General features: G+C 35.6%; 2 protein-coding genes across 9 annotated transcripts; one reads left to right on the forward strand and one right to left on the reverse strand.

The window, feature by feature from the left end:
- Nucleotides 1-4,324: 4,324 nt before the first annotated feature.
- LOC111377305 lies at nt 4,325-9,339 on the forward strand. Of its 4 annotated transcripts, none has more exons than XM_023000381.1 (4): nt 4,325-4,675; nt 5,481-5,700; nt 7,497-8,807; nt 8,925-9,339. In XM_023000381.1, exon 3 carries the CDS (start codon nt 7,506-7,508, stop codon nt 8,784-8,786), a length of 1,281 nt encoding a protein of 426 aa, XP_022856149.1. In that variant the 5' UTR covers nt 4,325-4,675; nt 5,481-5,700; nt 7,497-7,505; the 3' UTR covers nt 8,787-8,807; nt 8,925-9,339. The 4 variants fall into 4 exon arrangements, with proteins under 4 accessions (XP_022856149.1, XP_022856146.1, XP_022856145.1 ...); XM_023000378.1 differs by having other exon boundaries at nt 4,338-4,675; nt 5,463-5,700; nt 8,920-9,339; XM_023000377.1 differs by having other exon boundaries at nt 4,338-4,675; nt 8,920-9,339.
- A 2,799-nt stretch (nt 9,340-12,138) lies between these two features.
- LOC111377307 lies at nt 12,139-20,221 on the reverse strand. 5 transcript variants are annotated; one of them, XM_023000383.1, is made up of 10 exons: nt 19,938-20,209; nt 19,599-19,730; nt 16,412-19,314; nt 16,235-16,318; nt 15,520-15,672; nt 15,245-15,408; nt 15,021-15,168; nt 13,916-14,038; nt 13,729-13,816; nt 12,139-12,640 (listed from the first exon to the last, which is right to left on the reverse strand). In XM_023000383.1, the coding sequence occupies exons 3-10, from the start codon at nt 19,235-19,237 to the stop codon at nt 12,429-12,431; spliced, it is 3,798 nt and encodes a 1,265-aa protein (XP_022856151.1). In that variant the 5' UTR covers nt 19,238-19,314; nt 19,599-19,730; nt 19,938-20,209; the 3' UTR covers nt 12,139-12,428. The 5 variants fall into 5 exon arrangements, 4 of the variants coding, with proteins under 4 accessions (XP_022856151.1, XP_022856153.1, XP_022856152.1 ...); XM_023000385.1 differs by having other exon boundaries at nt 16,412-19,120; nt 19,938-20,208; XM_023000384.1 differs by having other exon boundaries at nt 16,412-19,730; nt 20,153-20,221.
- Nucleotides 20,222-22,153: the final 1,932 nt, after the last annotated feature.

Genomic DNA, 22,153 nt, shown 5'->3' on the forward strand with positions numbered 1-22,153 from the left:
AATGGAATAAAGAAAAAAATATTTTTCCAAAAAACTTTCAACCTAATCAAGGTTTAAAAAAAAAAATAATAAATAAATAAACCAACAACCTTCACCTTGACACAAATTTCGATGCAACGAACGAAACTTTAAAATTTCTCTACCTAAAAAAGTAAATCAAACTGCAACGAAAATTTTGAATTTTTCAACAAGAACAAAACTTTCTCCAATACAAAAATACTTCCCCTCTTCCACGCTATCCAACATAGATACATGACTCCCAAACACCAACTTCCTCAAAATTTAGAAAAAATTTAAAATTACCAGACAATGTCGAAGCATTGTAGCAGAATCAAGTTTCAATGCTTTCATAGAAGGCCCCTGATAGTCTCAACACTTTTAAAAAGTTAAAAGCATGTGCAATCAAATCGACATCCATGTACATATCTCCAATGGGTTTATCAATAGTAGTTGAATACAATGGAATAGCAAGCAATGGTGGCAAAGTGGGATTACCTATATCCTCCAAACTCGACTGAGTAGTATTCTTCAATATGAACCTCGAACTAAATCCCAAAGGTGCAGCACCAAATTAAATCTCCACCATGGTACGAAATTTGTGCTGGCTTTTCTTCATAAATCATGCCCAACCTTACAAGATATATAATTGAAAACTTTTTCACCTCTCGTTATTACCCATGACAATAACACCTTGTATCATCGTTTCATATGTTTCCAAACAAATCCTAATTGGGACATATATAGAACGCACAAGCTATATCCAAAATCAACTCTTCGTCAGGTTTGGATTCTATGTTAAAAATCGTCAAAACATCTTCATTACTCAAATAATTCTCTGCTATATTAGTCTCGTCTAAACTTTTTGATTGATTCACATGATTTGCAGTCAAATTACCTTTATTCTGCAATTTGTTACAATCCCTCTTAATGTGCCATTTCTTCTTACAATAATAACAAACCTGATCATTGAAATTTGACATCGACTTACCCCTTCTTTGATCACCATGAGCAACAAGACATTTTTCATCTCTAAATTCAGATCCAACCAGATGCTTTATCTTCTCTTTTGAAAACAAGGCATCCTACGCATCTTCAATGGTAAGAGTATCACGATTATACAAGATCGTGTGCCTAAACCAAGTAAAAAAAAAGCCCATAGTGAACACAAAAGGATTAAGGCCAAATTTTTTCATCTTACTTTACCTCTAAAGTCTTCAAATCAACGACAAATGATCTTTTAAAGATCTGTCTTCTACCATCTGAGAATTCAACCTGTATTTCGGATGTAATTTGTTTATCAGACTTTTAGTCATGCTTCACTTTCAACCACAACGCAATTGTTGTTTTCTCTTTCAAAACTTCTTGAAGAATATTTTTAGAGAGATGAAGACGGATCTGCGAAAGTGTTTTTCGATCCTTCCATTGTTTCTCCCCCATCGTCTAAGTTGTGGACATTTTGTCAAATCTCAACAATGTATCATCCAAATTCATCTGCACAGTACAAGTCACATCTTCACTTGCCATAACGAGAATCTTGTATTATGATCCAAGAGGGAAATTTCAAACTTCATGATTGCCATCAATAACAAAAACCTCGAACAAATCACAATCAATGTGTCTGATACCACTTGTAGTGAAATAAAATAGATCGAGGTAATATATATGCCAAAGATATGAAGTATATAATCGTAAATAAATAACAAGATAAGAGATAAATAATTAATTAATAGAGGAATGAAGTATTTACTCAATTGACTAATCTAGAGAAAATAAATACAATAATTGTGCATACACAATTAATCTATATTTCAATAACAAAAAACTTGTGAAAAGAATCTAGTATTTATAGGATGCATGCCAAACCCTAGAAATACCACAAAAATGAAAACATAAAAAATTACATGGAATAAAGGAAAAAAAATTCCAAAAAATATCCAACTTAATTTGGATAAAAAAAAATTCCAATAGTATATTGCCATATGTAATATGTGAGGACACATTATCCCCATGGATATGTTTTCTCACCATAAATTAATCGTTGATCGTCTTTTAGTGTTAAAATCCACACGTTGAATTAGTTACTTTGAAAATGAATATGCACCGACGCATAAAAAGGGCCCTCAACACCAAAATTAGTTCGACAGGATATGGTAGGCTTCGTCTTGCATTCGGTATGCTCTGTGACACTTATCCATTTTACAAGCATACTTGACAATAGAAATTAATGATTAAGGAAGGTGCTTGCCACTAATGTCGTAAATCTCGAGTCAAGTTTCTGATGTATGTAATACGGCGATGGTATTTGATTTTAAATTGGCATATATAAAGTACGATTTTAAAAGTTGGAGTTGGATAGGGACGATTTGAGTTGAAATTTACCCAAATCGATCAAGTCGGTTTTGATTTCGGATTGAGCCCAAAACCAATTCAACTCGAGACACGTCCAAATCTACTCACAATATGTGGATCAAATACATATAATTACGCGATTCACATCTTATAAGCCATATAAATAAGAGCGAGCATCCAAATAATTCTTTCTTATAAGTTTTGAGGTCTTCAAAATTTTGGAAGCCAAAATGCACACAACTTTGAGTCCTACGGTTTATAAATCAAATAAATTAGAATTTTCGAACTTATTTGACTTATAAGTTATGGACCCAACGCTTAGTGTATTGCGATCCACACAATTTGCACGCCTCAACAGTCATAAGGAAAAAAATTATTTTGATGCTCACACTAATTCAATGTTTGTTTGCACTTTTATAGATATTTGTTTTTACCTAGTTTATAATTGAACGGCTAATTTATTTTGACATAAAAAATTATTCATATTTAAGTTTACTTATAATTAGTCAAATGATCGACGAAATCTAACAAGATTGTAGACGAATAATAAAATAGTGAATAAAGTATCATTCATTCGAAGACTAGGTACTTAATAGAGTTCTAATTAATATCAACTCTAATCGAATAGTCAATTAATGATTGTTGATTTCTAACACTAATTATCTAATCTAATCTACTGAACTAATAAGAAAGCGTTTGTAAAATTGATTTAAAACATGTACGAAGACTTCGAATCACCTTTTATTAATGTATTTTAATACAACTCAAGACTATGACAACACTTGTATATGATTATTGACTAATGTTGTTTAACAATCTCTCTTGAACAAAATAAAGATCACACAAAAATTTAATCAGTAGTTAATTAACTAAAAACCATTAAATTATAAAACAATCGTCCCAAATAAATAAAAATAGTAACATTAGAGTCTTGAAATTAATGTTAAAACTTCATAATAAAGGGTTCATCTATGTCTTTGTGACTAAAAGTTTAGTTTAGTATCATCAAGTTACAAGAAATCATATAAGAATAATGAAATATCACCTCAAAATTCAAAAATATGGAGAAAAAGAGGAAAAGTTTTTCGAATTATTGAATCTCTTCAAGCATCCTTCAACAATTTCCAATTGCACCTTCTTTTTCCTTATCCAAAAACCAAGAAACAATCTTCAATAATGCATTCCTGGTGCTTTGTATCTTAATTCTCTTGAAGAGTAATTTTTGGCTCTCTCTCTCTCATTTTTTTTTTTTATCGATAAATGTGTAATTTTTGGCATCTGCCTAAAAATGGGCTGTGTGATTGCACGGCCTATATGGGTGCAATTATACAACCTAAGACTTTTGGTTAGTTTTCTTAGTTGCGATCGCATGGAGTAAACATCTTAGCTCGACGTTTACTTTGATCCCTGAATTCCTTCCTTTTTTTCAGTTTAAGTCCTTTTTTTGTGCAATTTAAGCCATTCAACTTCCAATATCATCCAATCTGATATATGTCTTCTTCAATCATCATTTTATAATCCAAATCAACTTTTAGAGTTTTACAATTTAGTTATCGAACTTTATACTTCTTCCTTCTTTGGTCCGATTTCACTTTTTTCATCAAATGTCTTCCAACCTAGAGTTAATACCACGGCAATCGATTTTTAACCAAATTAAGTAGTAATTATGCCTTTGTTTGATGGGAATTAAAATCATATTTTTAGTAAATTTTGATAGAAGTTGATGAAATGTGTGACAGAAAAATTGTGAGATCGTTAAAATATGTGATTGAAATGAATTTTTGACTTTAATTTATATTAAAATTTTAAGTTTAATCAGTACCGAACAAGGGCTATATGTAATTAGTGTATAAATTTTCACTTTTGACCGTTGGGGTAAAGTAGATCACACCTATTAGGCTATCACCAAACGTTGTTGAAATGAAAAAAAGGCACAAAAAATGAAATGAAATGGTCGGACCGAACAGAACGGGGCCCACATTCTTGTTCACGTTGGCGGCATGCAAAATGTACACGCAAGTCGCAGCTGCTTCGTCCTTGCAACCCCCTTCCAATCTTCTACTCTCATACTTTCCTCTTTCCTTCAGAATCTCTTTCAAAACTTCAATGGAAGAATAAATGTTTTTTCTTACACTGTAATTTCTCTGCACCGACTCTGTAATTAATATGTATATTTATGTTGTATGTATGTATTAATATGAAAGGGAAAGGTTTATACAACTTTTCACCATTTCTTCTACGCACTTTCATCCGAAGCTTTCTCGTGAAGTCCACCCAATTTTAGCTAAGTGACTCTTGGAAACCCCGCAATTTAGCATCAATTTTGGTGAGGGCAATTGCTAGACCTTTTTTTTTTTTTTTTAATTCGGCGACTTCAAATTGTAAGCGGTGATTTTCGTTCGTATTCTATCATTTGTTGGATCAATAGTTCTTGATGCTTGTGGGGATAGATGTATATGCTTATAATTATTTGTATTTATCGATACATAATAAACCATCTGTTCATGGTAGAATTTGGGGTTTTGAGATTTTTGGTCAGGATTTCTTTTCTTGACATTTTTTTGTGGTTTCCGTTTCTGGGTTTATATTTGCCTAAATATAGATTTTAAGAGGGAATGAAATGGAACATGGAGATATTTTTTTATTTTTTTCCTTTGTTTCTTAATTTTTTAAAAAAAATTCTGGGCAAAGCATCTTGGAAAGTTTGATTAAATTTTGTGATTATTATGGGTTATTAGCGTCCCAATGATTCTCTATTATCCTGGCTTGCATGGAGAAAGGTTGATCGAAATGTCATGTTTTGATGATATATTATACAATGAACATGGACCTTTTAAATTCTGCAGAATTAGCAGAATCTGATCTGCACACCCATCCATTTATGGGAGGGTTTTGCCAAAACCTTGTGAAGTTGAGTTCAGGCTTTGCTTGGATTTGTGTTTATTATTTTCTGCGTTGAAATGATTTGTATTAGTCTTCATTTCATAGATTCAATCTATGCCCTGTAAGTTCAGGTCTTTTTTAAATTCATTTTTTGTTTATGAGCACTGCATAATTCCTGAAGCTCGCTATTTGATTATAAAATTAGATGTTATGCCACTGACCATTTATAGTCCATGTTACCACTGCAGGTCATAGGACTCGCTACTGTGGCTCAAGATATTATCAATATCTTTATTAGAGGTCGTTTTGTACGTTGTGTGTTACTGAAGTGTACTTAAGTTCTTGGAACGGGTGGCCATCATATATGCTTTGAAGTCAAATATAGATACTGTATTTCTTTGGTAACTTTGATCCAGTGTCGATAAGATTCAGAGGTGCCAGTAGAGAGAAAGCCCGACACCTTCATCGGTGAGTAAAAATGTATTACCATGTAGGATTGCATTGCGTCAATATTACTTTCACCAGGTTCAAATTTTTGTTTGTTGGCGTTTGTTAAATTGTCTTAATTTCTATTTTTGAATGTTTAGACCTCTGATTGTACACACTTGAATTCCTACTGTGGCAGACAATTTTTCTGGTTCGACACATGTTTTGTCTTCATTATATTGAGGAGTCGGGATTTTAATATATGTTCACCTTTGTCTTTCCTGTTATTAGGAAATTACTATGGGAAGGAAACATTTTTTTTTTTTTTTTGGGAGCACCAACAGATCCATAGGTGGCTCAGAGTTTGTTATCTCTAAGATCTAGCTAACTTTTATGAGTTCCAGGAAGCTTCCTTTTGAAGTTCTATATTTATTGGGGAAGGAAAGGCCAAAAGAGTATGAATAAGGATAGAAGAAGTTGAGTTAATAAGCACTCTAATTTTCCAAAAAGTGTTGGGATATATTAGTTTGATTTTTCATTTGGCAAGCTTAGTTTGATCTTACATAAAATAATCGGAAAATGTGTGAGAGATGAAATTTAGAGTCTGGTATGATAGCTTTATAGCTGTTTCAGATTTTTTAAAGGGTGGTCGTTGTCAAATGTGGCTTGAATGTAATGTACTGTTCGATTGGAGCGATGAAGTCAGTTAATGTCCTTTTGGCTTCGTTCTGATCCTTCTATACCCCTCATTTCTTTTTTGTTCTTTTTCTTTCTTTCCCTGTTTGATTTCCCCAGCTCTTTCCAGTTTTAGATATTTGTGGCCTCTTCTTTTAGACAAGCATAGTTGATAGATGCCCGTTCTCGTATCATTCCTTTATTGTCACTGCTATTAGGTTTGTGTGGCATTAAGAATTCTTAAAATCCACACCTAATAACTGTTCAAATTCTGGATTTTTCATTTTTCTTGGGGTTTGTTGTCCTTATCTACAGGAGAGGATGAAAGGGCCTTTGGGGTGGGAATGGTAGTAGGCTAGCTTGATATTTTAATCATGGGGATAAGAAGCTATGTATTGGGTTGATAATAAATCAATTAGAAATTTCTCCTAACAGTAATTGCATCATATATACCAGCAGTATAATGTCATGAAAGACTTTCTTCTTGCTCAGCTTATGTATTTCATAAATGATGTTATGAACTGCCGTTTTTTGTTTTGGATTTTTTTTTTTTTTTTTTAAATGTATAGATAATTAGCGATAATTTTCGACTTATCACAAAATGTCGTGCTTGCATAAACAAAGATAATTTGTGGGGCCCGATTGATTTTTTGATCTACTATTACTTATTAGCTGTAAAAGATAGTGGTGAAGTCATGGGATGGAAGGTGCAAATCGAGAATAATTTCTTCTCATATAACCAAGTGTGCTGAGCATTCCCTTGTGATGGTTGCTGGAATCAGATTTTCGTTTGTAATCTTTTATATTGTCTGCTTCATCTGTTCGAATATGATTTGTAGTTTTGGAAGTAGGGCAACCATTAAGGTCTCTCTCTCATGCATTAACAGACAATTTAACACAAATATGTACTCTCGGACACACCGTCACTTATGGCTTGAAATATTGCTGGATTTCTTTTGTCCATTTTATGTCTTTTGAAGTAGTTTCTTATAAATGTTTTTCTACCTGTACAAGAAGTGTTATAAATTCTATGTTTGTCATGGGATACAATAATGATTTCTACTACCATTTTATAGATTAAATTATATTTTGTTGGTGTTCTTTGAACCGTGCTGAAATATGGCCGTTATGCTAATAAATTCAATATTTGAAACTTCTCACAGTGCAAATAGATGGCTGGTAGAAAGCGAAGCTTATCCAATGATGCAGATATGTCTGCTCTGTACAAGGAATTGGATGAAGTTTCGTGCCCCATATGCATGGAGCACCCACACAATACTGTTCTTCTCATTTGCAGTTCTCATGCTAAGGGCTGTCGGTCATACATTTGCGACACTAGTTATAGGCATTCAAATTGCTTGGACCGATTTACAAAACTTACAGGAGAAAACACAGACAGCTATACTTCATTAGCACCCAGAAGTCTGCATGATTTTATTAATGCTTCTAATAGGAACTTTGACGTGAGAACTTCAAGTTCTTTGACTGGGGATCATGTGGATCACGATCTTAATACAAATAACACTGGGACAGCTGTGGAAATGCCTGGTGGATCTGGAGGAAGCAGCACATATGATGCAGTTTCTGACTTTGCAGAACAAGAAGGAATCTTGTGGGAAAGTTTTGATCTTGGAGAGAATAACATGGAGAAGCCAGAACCACGACCAAATTTGAGATGCCCTTTGTGTCGTGGTAGTGTTCTGGGCTGGAAGGTCGTAGAAGAGGCCAGAATGTATCTCAACCAGAAGTCCCGAACTTGCTCTCATGAATCATGCTTGTTCTCTGGTAACTATGGGGAATTACGTCAGCATGCTAGAATGGTTCATCCGACAGTCTGCCCAGCTGATGTTGACCCATCAAGACAGCAAGCCTGGCAACGCCTTGAAGAGCAGAGAGTGAACAATGATATTGTCAGTGCCATTCGTTCCTCCATGCCAGGGGCAGTTGTACTTGGTGACTATGTGATAGATAATGGAGATAGGCTATCAGGTGAAAGGGAAAGACATGTACTTAGTGAATATGCGTTTGATAACGGAAGTGGGCTATCAGGTGGAAGTGAAAGAGTTCTAGGCGACTATGTGTATGATAATGGAAGTGTGTTATCAGGCGGAACCGAAAGAAGTGCTGAAGCTCGTAGGTGGTTAAGCACCTTCTTCTTGTTTCACATGATTGGTTCAACGGATCCAGCATCCGAGGGAAGAGGTGTCAGGTCAAGAGGTTTGGCAAGGCATCGACGCCCTAGTGGACCTTTTTCTAGACGGCACTATCTTTGGGGTGAAAGGCTGGTACAAGATGATGATGAGGAGGTGGAGGATGACAACAACGATGAAGAAGAAGAAGATCATAATGAAACCGATCTGAACACATTGAGTGATATTGGTGTAGATGTTCATTCAAACCCAAGAAGGCGTCGAAGGCTGATGCGTTCTAGGTCAGATCAAGAACAGTCTTAAGACTTGTTGCAAGTGGCTCCGGTAGTCTTCCTGTTTATTTGTGGACACAAGTTGATATCTATGTAAAAAATGTGTTGATTTCTCTTGACTGACCAAGTTGTGATATTTCTAACCATGTTTAAATCATGTGCAGTTCAGCATGGGCTAGGAAACAGATCCATCAGCTCAGAGCCTGATACGCCGTCTTTCTCTAGGATCTGTTTGCAGCTGTGGGTTCCTTCAGTAGTGAGGGGGGAAAGATGGAACAAGGTTATTTAATAGGGAAGGCAAGTGTTTGAACTCTAGAAATTTGTTATTTTTAATATATTCTGTTGGAGTTGATGTCTTATTATCATTTTTGAAGTATCGTGCTAGTTAACACGTTGGCCTTTAAATTTTGAACTTTATGTCTTAGTTCTAAAGAGTGTCGTATTCCTTCTTTCTGAAATCCACATGTGTATTTTATGTTTTGAGACATGGTAGTGAACGGTAACTTCTTCTTTGATTCTGTCTAGTTTTGTCTAGTCAGTGTAGCAAACATGCGAGTTAAAATAGATAGCATATTTTAGAGATAGTAGTTGTTTCCTGGGACTGATCTGTCTAATGATCGGTGAGACATTAGCACCTTTGCATATTTAGAGCATGTGCCTTTACTTCTTGCTATGGTGATGCTATGTTCTATACGCTATTTGAATTTGAGGTTGAGGTGTCAAAGAGGATCAGATTGCAGACCTGCTCTAAAAAGGCCTTGTGGCTAACCCTATGGTTGGCTATATTAACAGCATTCTCTATTTATTTATATTTTTAAATTTTTATTAAATATTATTGGTTAAAAAAAAATTTGTTTTAGTCTTACTATTTTTCACTATTACACAATCACCATTCATATGCTTCTGTTGATTAGGTAAAGATTTGGTCAAAGTAGGCATGTTCTAAACCTAGCGGGAAAGAAAAATTTTAGGTAATGTGAGCAAGAAAAGCGAGTAGTAATTTTCTTGGGAGAAATGCTACAAAAATAGGGTTAAAAACAAGGTGGATACATTTTGAAGCATGAATGAAAAGTTTGGAAGGAGAAGGAAAAAAAAAATAAAAAATCCAAACGAAATACTTTCAACTCAATTTGTCCACACTTTCATGTTTTTAACCCTATTTAACCATCATTCTCCTTTTCTTGATATATCTTTTTGGTAAAAAAAATAAAAATGAAAATTAAGTTTTACAAAATAGAAATTCAACGGCATTGACTACTACTGTTACCATATTATTTTGAAGCCTACTTGGTGTACAACTTTTTTATTCAAGTGGGCCCCCTCAACATATGAGGGGCCGTACACCGACCATGTTGTACAAATGGTTTAACCCATTTTAAATTATGAAAAAGGGGTATACGACGTAGTCTTTTAATTCTTAACATGTTTTATTTGTAAAATTATTATGGTTTTTATTTGAGGTGTAATTATGTGATGTGACAAACATAATGTGCGGCAATACACGAAAATATCACTTTGCTAGAAAATGTTTAACACTTGAGATGATCAGCTCTCACAAAGTGTGTGGGTCCCACGTGAATTAAATAATGTTTGACCTTCGAGATGTGTGTATTCGATCATCTCCTATGTCAACCAGTATGCTCCCCTAACTCAGTTCAGCAATATAGCACACACTTGTCACTGAAATGATTAAGATATAGGAAATATAATAGAAAAATGTAGATTTTCAAAATTTTTAGAAATCAATTTTTGCACTTCTGTTTACTCGTATTTACAAACACTCAAACTACTTATTGTTTACACACATTTAGAGGTCTACATTTAGTCCCTGTTTGAGCCTCCATTAAATTTATAATACAAATTGGGAAAAGTTTATAATTCAGGTGTATTGTTTACACCAATTCACAAATCAGGTACAAAGTTTAAAAATTCAAAATTCAGGTAATTAATTGAAAATATTTATTCATTAAATATAATAAAGTCACAATTACACGATTAATGCTTACAGAATTATTTACTGATCACATATCATTGATTTAATTGATCACATATTATTTCGTGGTGACAAATCAATTATTTCGAGGTAACGGATAATTCAAATTACATGTCACATTTTATCTATGGGTCACAAATCACGATTTATTGCTCATAAATTATTTTGTAGTCACAGATACCTAATTTTTTTGTCATAAATAAGTCAAATAGTTGGTCACAGACGCCTAATTGTTGGTCACAGACACCCCCACCCATCACCGCAACAACCACCACCACAACCATCATCAACATAACAATAGTTGGGCAACACCGCCTCTTGCCTCCACCATCATGAGCACCACCGTGCCGATAACACCACCACAACACCACGCCCACAACACATCACCACCGCACCCACACCGCTCATCTTATAGCATCTATATCCATCACTACTATTCAGATCACATAAATTAGCACACATATCATAGATCGACGCTCGAACCAACGCCATGACGACTTCGTAGCAGTTGCAACGCTCAGATTTCCAACGACGAGAGAGCGCTGTAACCATACTATCGTCGTTGCACCATCATCACATAGTCACCCTCACAAAACCTCACCAACACTACCAATATCCATGCTCCACAAAGAAGCCAGCAGCGCCGGCAACGCGATTCACTGTGAGCGCCACCGTGCAACAGCGCTCACAACGATGCTTGAAGGCGGTCAACGTGACGAATAATTCAAAAGGGAGAAGGGTGGATCTGCAATCGCACGACGACGATTCGTGCTCTTGGCTGGGCGACGACGACTACTACTTAGGATGAGGAGTTCTGATTGCCAATTGGTACAGTCGGGAGCTTACAGCGAGAGAGAGAGGGGGTGTGCCACTGTGTCGTGTGTTTGAGAAAGAGAGAGAGAGAGAGAGAACGAATTAAGGTTTTAATATATAAGGGGGTTTTAATTTTTGATGGAAACTTAATTTATGCATTATTAAACCTTGTGCCTGGTTTTAGAATTGTGTTTTTGAAACACCTAGTTTTTTGTAATTTTCCCATACAATTTCTTTCTTTTCTTTTTAACCACACATTCTCCAATAAAATAATATTACACATAAATAAATAAAAAATTCCTCTTTCAATCACATTCTTCCAAAAAACACTAATCCAAAAATCATAATATTAAATAACGGGGGCCAAACGAGGGCTTATTGTCCACTTGTTCAACCGTTATTTCTATCTATTTATAATTCGAAACTTTATAAACTCTTCCAAACATGCTCTTAAATCAAGCAATATTTTATTGCTTTAATTTCATTTTCTTCCTTTTTTATTATTTTTTTTAAGAGGTACCGATCATTGAGCCCTTTAATTCAAAGAAAATCTGAAAACACGAGGGTTAAGAAGATATCAAAAAACTACTCTTGCATTCAACCACACAGGAAAAGTGATTCATACGAGGCTAATCAACTACCTGTCTTAAAATACTCTATTTCACGTCTGAACAGTAATTTAAAGCGTTTCAGTTGCAAAAAATAAAAAAAGATTTCAATAATTGGTAAAGGTTCAAAACACCAAAATGAGAGAGACACTATCAACGGAAGAAATAAAAATTTCACGAAACTTCGACCCCAACTGCAGTTTTCAAGATAATATTCGATATTTACCCCTGAAGAAAGCACACATTTATGAATTTGGACTCACATGGTAATATTGGGCTTCATTTGGTTCAAATAGTTGATATTCCCCCTCGATTGAAGGGCCACGGACAGAGATCTTAACCTATTAGTGATATCAGTGAATGATGGCCGGGCTTCTGGTTCAGCTGACCAACATTGTTCCATCAGTATCCTCCACCCGCTATCGCACTTTTCAGGGATGGGAGGCCGAAGAGTGTTCTTGACAATTCCTCCTACATGCATGATTTACAGATCAGTTAAAATGATATGATGGACGAGAAAACTCCAATACCCATCCTACCACCTCACCATAAAAAAGAGCAAAATTAACTGAAGAAAAAAAGCATTAGTTCCAGCAGAAAATGACAGACAAATGCTTCTGCAACAGGTATTTTAAGCCTCAACGTGTGTTCCATGGCAAACAAAGATGTGGACTTCAACGGTCAATTGGTCATATTTGAAGAACCAGAAATTGGCTCAGTTTGAGCCATCAATATCACACTAAAAACTGTCACCTTAGCTGGCAATTTCGATGCCAGAATCAATTGCAGCTTTCTTGGTAAGTAACAAAGACCGACCAACAAAAGCACTCAATTCCTCACCAACGCATTCTCACCATGGCAATAAGAGTATGGTTGGAACAAGCTGATCCAGGCTTCTGAGCTCCATTGTTGGGGGGATTTGGTCATCTTTTATGATTTGTTTACATAGAAGACATTGGTTGGGGGTTTTGACAAAGTTCTTCATATACAATGCATTTGTTTTACCCGTCTAACACTAATGCTATGTAGTGCCTGAATAATCCCCATATATGAGGAAAGAGGATATGGGGTGTTGAAAGATTTGACTTTCATTGTTCACTAGTTCCCTTCACTTTGTTGAGGACATTCTCGGAAGTCTTTATGCTGGGTATTCAAGAGGCAGATTATGGTCAGTAGTTTTAAATTTCCTTTTATGGTTATTTGTAACCCTAAAAGTCTCTGTAATTTAAGGCCAAAAAAGCTCCATAGGAAAGAAAAACAAATTTCACAGATTACATAGCTATCTTATAGAACTTAAAATCCAATATCAAACATCTAAATTCCCCCTAAACAGAGAAAAGAAAATCCAAAAAAACTAAAATCTGAAAATTTAAATAACAAAATGATAATACATCAAATAATTGAAATTGACAAGAGTTTCTTGTTCTAGGTCAAAGCAATTTGAATTAATTTTAATATTTGTTTGCCATGTTACACCTGTGGTTATTAGCTTTAGCAAATGATTACTCTTCGTAAAATATAATGGCCATTTGAGTCACTAGTTGATGATATCAACTTACCAATGATGGCCCCACAATGCATATTTGCATAAGGTTCTTCACCAGTTAGGATCTCCCATAGTGCTATGCCAAATGAAAACACATCAACCTGTCGAAAGCCAAATCATATTTCTGGTTCTTTATACTATAATTGTTGATATATATCAGTTAGATACCGCATTGAAGATATTTATAGAAGTTTTTTTACCTTTTCTGATACCCGGCTAGTGCTCCCATTCAATAGTTCTGGTGCCATCCATGGAAGGGTTCCTCGCACACCACCAGATACTAGTGTATTGCGTTTGATTCTTGATAGTCCAAAATCTCCAACCTACCAAACTTTCTCAGTTACTGCCAGTTCATATCGGAGAAAAATGTAAGATTTCTCCCAAAAGTGGGATTGATCACATCCATCCAGGTGAATCCCATCTTCAACTGTAGCAATCTGTGGTTTTCAACACACATATGCACAGAGGCATCTGCCAACTCGGTTTAATACTAATTATCTTACAAACATCACAAGAGAAGAAATAGTTTATTTTGTATTTAAATTAAGTGTTAAAAGACAAAATTTAAGTAATATAACATGACTCTCTCTAACAGCTTAAACTTTTAGATCAAGTGGTTGAACAGGTATCATAACACATAAAAATCGTGGATTCAAGTCTCACAGCCTCCATTTATTAAATATTGTACACATGTTATGCCTTTGATGGGAAAATGGAATCCTCCTACACGTGCGAGGCATGTTAAAACAAGATTAAAATTATATTACACGTAACCTCTCTAACAGCTCAAGCTTTTAGATCAAATGTTTCAAAAATAAGTGTTACCTGGACTCTCTTTGTTCATGTATGCAGTTTAGGGCCATCTTTTATCTTTCAAAACATGAATTGTTAAAACTTCTAGTTATTATTAGAAGTCGTGTATTGAAAACTGTACATTTTGGAGGATGCAAAATACAAAATAAATCATTTAACTTCACCTCATTTAGAATACTGTTCCCCTATTTATAACACCCATAGTAGCTTGAATCATAGATATTCAAACATGCATTATGGCAATATTAGTAGCCACCAATGTCAAAAAGATGAATTTGCCCCCCCCCCCCCCCCCCCCCCACAAAAAAAAAAAAAAAAAAAAATCTCCTAACCAAGGTTTCATCCCCAAATTACAGAGCATTTTATAATATGTTTTCCTGGTCGGGGAAGCCAGGTGCATGATCGCATTCCTGATGCCAATTTTTTTTCATGAGTCAGAGTAATTAACATGCAGTTCAAAACAATATCCACTCTTCATTTAGTCGTAAGTACCTTGCATATGGGTCGTTGTGGATCTCTTAGATTAACCAACAAATTGTCACATTTCAAATCAAAATGGACAATATTTTTTGAATGCAAGTACTCCATGCCAAAAGCTGCATCCATGGCAATTTTGAGCTTTTTACGGTGATCGAGTGATCTGCAATTTTTATTTCAGAATCTCCTATTACATTATGAACAAGAAAAGTGCAGAAATGAAGTGGAAGCTGGCTTACCTATCCTTCTTAATTAGGACATTTCTGAGCGATCCATTTGCCATAAATTCAGTTACAGTTGCCAAGGTTCCCCCAGCACCATCTAGTACTACTCCATAAAATGCAACAACATTTGGGTGATGGAGATTGGACAGGATCTGCGCTTCTCTCCAGAAGTCTTGTGCCTGCAAAGGCAGAGGATAATGAACATTACATGCATGTTACATTGAACAAGTTTTGCTCAGCAGCCTAAAGAAATACGAGTTGCAAAGAAAGGAAATATATAAATGACCCACCAATCGTTCTCGTTCTGATGATCTCCCAGAGAAACATGCTTTTTTTATTCTCTTGATGGCAACATCTGATCCTCTCCATTTCCCATGATAAACAGTTCCATATGTGCCAGATCCTAACTCGCTCAATTCTTCAAGATCAGCATTCTTTATAATCTGCAAGAAAAGTTGAATTATCAAAAGGCAGAGACTCAAACCTTAAGAACATGTTTAACTAAAATTCCGATATGTGCACTATAATGGTCTTACTTTAATATAAAATCTCTTAAAAAGGGAAACAAAAATAACTACAAAATTGATGTTCAAACATAATCTAAATTAGTTCCCACCAACCCCACACCAAAAAAAAAAAAAAAACTAGTTAACTGTGGAAAAGGAATTGAAGGTTCCAAAGAAAACCAAACACTTCTTGTCAGAGCAATAACTGTAGTGTAACAAATGTGTGAATTCAAAGGACATTACCAGATGTAACTAATATCATTAGCATTTTATGGCTGAAATTGATGCTTAATTAATACAACAATGAAGCTATATAATTATATCAAGAATTAGTTTAGAATGATATGTAATCATTGGCAGAAAGCAACCATAACCACTCTTACCCAAACCCATGCCCCACCTGCTGCTTAAGTAGAAAAGGATAAAAGCTCAGTGAAATTATGACGGATGATAGCAGGACACCTAGCATTTTTGTTATTAATATGTATTAAACAGATACCTGCAAACCATATATGTCCGCTTCCATTTCAGCTATCATCGCATCACTAATCAATTCTTCTTTATGTCCATCGGAAGGGGCATCCTACATCAAGCACGGGCAATGGCTTAAAATTTCATATAGATGAGATGATAATGTGACTAGAGATTCAAAATAATAGAGCAAAAAATAATTTACCTCAGAACTCGAATTCTTTAAAGTGCTCTCAGCTTCAGTAGCACTAGGAGATAAGTTTTCTGCATTAACTGTATCTGCTACTTCTAGGACGATGTTGGAGCGAGATTCGGCAGCAGGCGATAAATGTAAACTTGCGTATTGAATTATAGGGACAGGCTTCTGCTGATGTTGTTCTTTGTTCTTACATAGTTGAGTCTCCTGGAGCTTATGCTGCTCATTAGAAAATTCGAAATGGTTCAACTTTCCAATACGGTGATCAGTGTAATTGGCCAAGTCCTCATCGAGGAGACAGACTTCTCTCCTATAAATAGCATCCTTAGATGAATTCTGCATCAAAGCAGAGTTGTGCAGAATCTTATTTCCACCTGCATTATCAGCAACTGTAGGGTTAAGCAGGTCTTCAGATCCTGTTATCTTGGGTTTCTCAAAACCCATATCATTTGGACCTGCAACAGGTTGATGCTTAGGGACCTCATGTGAAACTAAATCATTAGATAATTCACCATGTATAACACTTAAAGAGCTTCCAACATGAGACTGTTCCCTAGAATTGTGTATAAGCTTGGCAACTTCTGAGTTCTTGTCCCATGAATTGTTGCCTTCTTGTTTGAACCTAATGACCCCAGATGAGGTTTTCCCCATATGATTGTTTTGAGATTTCTCAACCGTTGAATCAACACCTGGTTTCAAGTCTATTGCAGATGATGCATGAATAACACAGTTAGCGAGCTGTGCATCTTGTCTTGAAGAGTTGAAGTCCATTGGAGATGCTGGGCAATTGACATTTTGCAAATTTTTAATTGACTCCATAGCAACCATAGGTGACTTGCTACCACAAAAGTTCTCTACATTGTGTAACAGTTGGCCACTTGTGTCATGCCTGATCATTGTTTCAGAACTCCAACAATTTTCAACCTGATCATTAGATCCAGTTCCGCTTAATGACTCCGAGCCAAGAGGAAACATCAGTTCCACCCCTCTGTTAGATAGAGTTGGCTCCACATTCAGTCGCTTAATATGAACTTGTGGCTCGACAAGGCCAATATTCTTGTGAAATTGCAATGGCTTTTCTTGCAAAGAAACTGGTACTTTCTGTGAAGATAATTGAGGTCTTGTAAAGTTCAAGGTGGACAACGGAGTCATACCTTCTTGTGAGCCGTAAATAGACCTCTCACCTTGTTCCTGAAGCTTGGAATCAGAAACGGCATGAGGCATTCCACGATGGGAACCAATTGAATCATTACATCCTGGCAAAATGCCCATCAGATCATCTGGGCGAGAGTGAAGCTTCTCCGAATGAAATATTCTTCCTGTCATTGCTGCCCTGTCATGACAGCTTTGTTCAAAGTTTCTGCTGTTTTGCTTAAGTCCAGGCGGAGCCACAAGCTCGCCCTGGAAAATAGATTCACTCGAAACATTTGGCTGCATGGTGTCATCTTTTCTAATAGGATCGAGTGAACTGGTCACATTTATGGGCAACTGAGAGTTATGATAGTATGCAGCAGAATAGCAAATGGAACTCTCGGGTGGAGGTGATAATTGAGCATTGCTGAATAAAATGGGGCCTTCAGTACTGCTCCCTGATGCAATATTTTTATACAATGCTGTACTATCATTCCTTCGATCTCCTTGTTGAACAAGAACGGGAGTAATAGAAGGGGATTGATTTGGGAAGTTGATCAAATTCTGGGATTCATTCAAAATATGGGTAAGATTTGGGACACCGGGGCTATCCTTCATTTCCAAAGGATATGGAAGGAAGGGGGGGCTTTCCTTAAAGATTGGGTTGCTTTCTGCATTAGGCAATGAATGGCTCGCTTCCACTGCAGAAGGCTGCCCATTAAAGTACATTGAGGGGAAAGGATCAATCCCCACAATATTATTTACAGCAACAACATACTGATAATCAGATTCATTCTGTTGAACGGATCTGGCATCAAATGTACAGGAGCTTTCAGATTCTCCCAAAGGAATCAAAAAAATACGGAGTCGTTGAGAACCCTCAAGTTTTTCATCCCCATAATATTCCTCGATCATGTTCTGCAGATCCTCATCAGAAGACACAGATATAAGTGCATCAAGATCCTCTCCTGGGAGCTGATATTTAATTGAGTGAGGCTGGGCGCATATGCCAGATGTTTTCTTCACTAGTTCTTTCCATGAAAGATTCTTTCGTATTGATATGATACGTGTCTGTCCCCCTACATATCTGAGTTTCCCATCACCAGGTCGAGGCAATATTGTACCACCGAAACTGCATAAAAACTTTATTTTTCCAGATAGAGAACCATCCGAAACTCTTAATCCTGAAGAATCCAAGGATTTAGAGGATTCAGATTCAGGTAACACTGAAGCACATTGCATTGAATTGGTCTGATCATTATACACTACAGCAGTAGACTTTCTTGGCACGTGTCCATTAGCACCACCATCATTACAATATACAGCTTCATTATTAACATAAATCCCATTCTCAATCTCTGTAGTAGACCCCTTTGCAGAGGTAAATCCAGTGACATCAGAACCACACTCTGAATCCATTCTTCTCAATCCAAGAACTCTTGAAAGGTCCTCATAACATATTTGGTTATTCTGAATTTGAGGCACACCAACCTTCTTCTCATGGTTCAGAGCAACGCCATGCAAGGGAGGAACAACTCTTGAAGTAGCACGATCCTGAAGGAATTGCATTGAAAACTCCTCACCTGTCTGTACAGATACATTGTTATTTACATTTTTCCAAACTGGCACCCCATTAAGCAAAAGGCCAGAGGTTAAATCTTGCTGTGGCCATTGACTGGAAGGACCAGATGCCTCACGAGTCATTATTTCTGCTGGACTCTTGGAAGTATTTAGCTGCAATACAGTTGTTTTCACGCCTCAAATACCAAAATTCTCTTCATCTGCCAAATTTTAGCCCAAATTTACGTTCCAACGTAAATCCTCAAGCCTCCATTTATCTAGTCATTTAATAAAACTTCTATACAGACCCCAAAAGTAAATTCCAATTTCTTTCCAAACCAGAGCTAAATAAACCCAATAGACTGTGGGCCCTACTCTAAACAAGTGAATATACTTCGCCTTTTTACTAATAGCTTCTAGTTGCAAACACTTTATTCATTAGTAAATTACCCTATTTCTATAAACACAAGAAGAATGAAGAATGCATATACGCATAAAATAATACCTCTACAATATATACAAAGGATAAAAAAATCTTTATATGCCCAGAAAGCTCACTGATCGATGATCCCTTCCTTCAATACACAAGAATTCTTCTTCAGGTCATCAATCCACCTTTACTGATCAAGCAATCAATCTGAAAGTCAATAATCCAAGTCTAATCAATAAACATGATCAAATAAAAGTTGATCGGATCTTTAAAAATGAAAAATTAAAGCTGAAAGCTAAAAGCTATCGAATTTTGAAGAATTTTAGATATGGGCCTTGGAAATCCGATAGAATTTGAAATTATACCCGTCCGAGAACAATAGAAACGCTACAGGAAATTTAATAGTATGCTTACTCCTTTTTTATTTTTTTTCCCCCTCTCCGAGTCTCGCTGGTTGATTGCTCTGTTTTGTTGGTATAACTATAACCAGCTATTTTGTTCGATTTCAATATACAGATGAATTCAATTTTTGAAAAGTGTTTTGAATTTGGGAATTTGGAAAGAATTGCTGCAACGATAAATTTGCATTGGATCGATGAGAGAGAAAGAGGAGGGAGAGCGTGGCTTACGCGTCGGAGTGTGACGTTACCGCGATTTAGTTGTCATCGAACCCACGCCCAACTCCGGCACCTTTTTACCTCCAATTAGAATATGGAACGATTTCACTTAAAAAGTCCTAACTCTTGGACGAGTGGTGTAAGTAGGTCTTCAACTATTTAAATAGAACATTTAAATCCTCGACCTTTCAATGATTTAACATTCCGGTTTGCACAAATGAAAATCGTGTGTTTGATAGTTAAATCGACATTCTCTTGTGTTCTTCACTTACCCAACAACCCCCCCCCCCACCAATCGAAATAAGAGGATAATAATTTTCTTAGCATATGATTTGATTTGAATTTTTAACAGTCAAATTATGATTTCTACTATTATAGTATGATTGAACAACTTACCGATAAAAAGAGAAAGATTATATTCACAATTGATCTACTGTCTTGATGCATTAACAGTGCTTCTCTTCTCATTCAGCATAGCAGCATAGCAAAGCCACAGACGGTTAGACGTATGGACTATATTATCAAAAATTGCACATATGGTAACATAATTTGTGTATTCTTTGGTTATACAGGCCATATGTCTAGTTGTTGATAAAGTTTTCATGCTATTGTAGGGACCCAAAAAAATGAATTCAGATATAATATAAGAATTGATAGATAGATTGATTTAACTGCAGCAATTGGAGATTGATTTTCAATCGCGACAATGTTGAAATCTTGGGGTTAAAGTGCTCTATTTGATAGATTGGAGACTTTCTAGAGTTTTGTGCACTGAGTTGTCCTTGACAAATCTTATTGATGGTTATATTTTATAATTTAAAAGGAAGGGATTAAAAAAAAAACACTTGAATTTATTATTTTAGAAGAAGAGTAACTTTAATTTTGTATCCTACGTGCGTATGTGGCGGAAATGTCAATGAAAAGGACCAATTAGCTAATCTGGGATTATAGTGAATTGGGCGGTGGATTTCTTGGCATGGCGGTGGGACGGCAGAAGCCGAAATTCCCAAACTTGAAGATAAAAGTATTTGAATTCAAATTTAAAAATGGCGTCATGTTGTATGAATTACGATTAATTGAAGGAATTAAAATCGGACTAAACTAGCAAATTTAATCCAATTTTAATTAATATTTATCTTTTGAAGATCTTTCACTTACCTTCTTAATGGAACATCAATTCCAACTATTTGATGGACTGATTCTATTTTGTGGGATCGATAATTGAACAATTTTGGTTCACTTATTTTGTTTTAACTAGGGATTATTTTTTCCCGTATCCATCCCACCCCTCAAAATAATGGTACTTGATTAGACGGTAAATCTCTGCTTCGATCGGAACAAGACCCGCAAGTATCGAGTTTAATGGGTTCTTTTATCATTCCTAAGTTTTATAGCAATCAACTCTATTGATTTCAAAATGTAAAATTGGAAAAAGAAAAGGAAAAGAAAGAGCAGTCTACTTCCTTTTCTTTAGCGTGGAATAGAAATCATGAAAGTAAAAAATAAGTAAATCTACACCATTTTTTACGTTTTCTGCATTCACAAATTTCTTTGAGGAGAATTCAATTGAACCAGACTAGTTGAGTGACTTGTGAACACAACACTGTCCAGTACTATGCATTGAGTTATTAAATAATTTTGTACAAGTTAAAACTATTTTTTTAATAATTTTATTTTTTGTAATAAATATAAATAGATGATTGATCCTCCACCATGTTATGCGACGAACAGATTTGACAAACGATCAGGACACACTTCACTTACAACAACAACCAAAACCTCCTCTTTCTGGTGATCTCTTCTTCAAAATTCTCCTCATCTCGCAACCCAACTTCATAAAACATGAATATTTAGGCCCCCGAGAATCAAGTCGAATATTAGAGCTCATCTTCCAAGGAATGCAATTCATCGAATTTTCACAACTATTAGAACAACGAAGTAATAAGTCGAAGTCTATATATAGGAGACCATTTCCCATGCCAAATTATTTGACAAACATATTTGATAAATAAT

Source organism: Olea europaea, unplaced genomic scaffold, assembly GCF_002742605.1.
Source record: "Olea europaea var. sylvestris unplaced genomic scaffold, O_europaea_v1 scaffold1636, whole genome shotgun sequence".
Taxonomy (NCBI): Eukaryota; Viridiplantae; Streptophyta; class Magnoliopsida; order Lamiales; family Oleaceae; genus Olea; species Olea europaea.

What these genes read in the sequence shown, in the direction of transcription:
- LOC111377305 (XM_023000381.1), top strand. Translation starts at nt 7,506, where the DNA reads ATGGCTGGTAGAAAGCGAAGCTTATCCAATGATGCAGATATGTCTGCT.
- LOC111377307 (XM_023000384.1), bottom strand. Translation starts at nt 19,237, where the DNA reads ATGACTCGTGAGGCATCTGGTCCTTCCAGTCAATGGCCACAGCAAGAT. An exon ending in GTCCTAATTAAGAAGGATAG is followed by an intron (nt 15,169 to 15,244) that starts GTAAGCCAGCTT and finishes TAAAAATTGCAG; the next exon opens with ATCACTCGATCACCGTAAAA. An exon ending in CACAACGACCCATATGCAAG is followed by an intron (nt 14,039 to 15,020) that starts GTACTTACGACT and finishes AAAGTTTGGTAG; the next exon opens with GTTGGAGATTTTGGACTATC.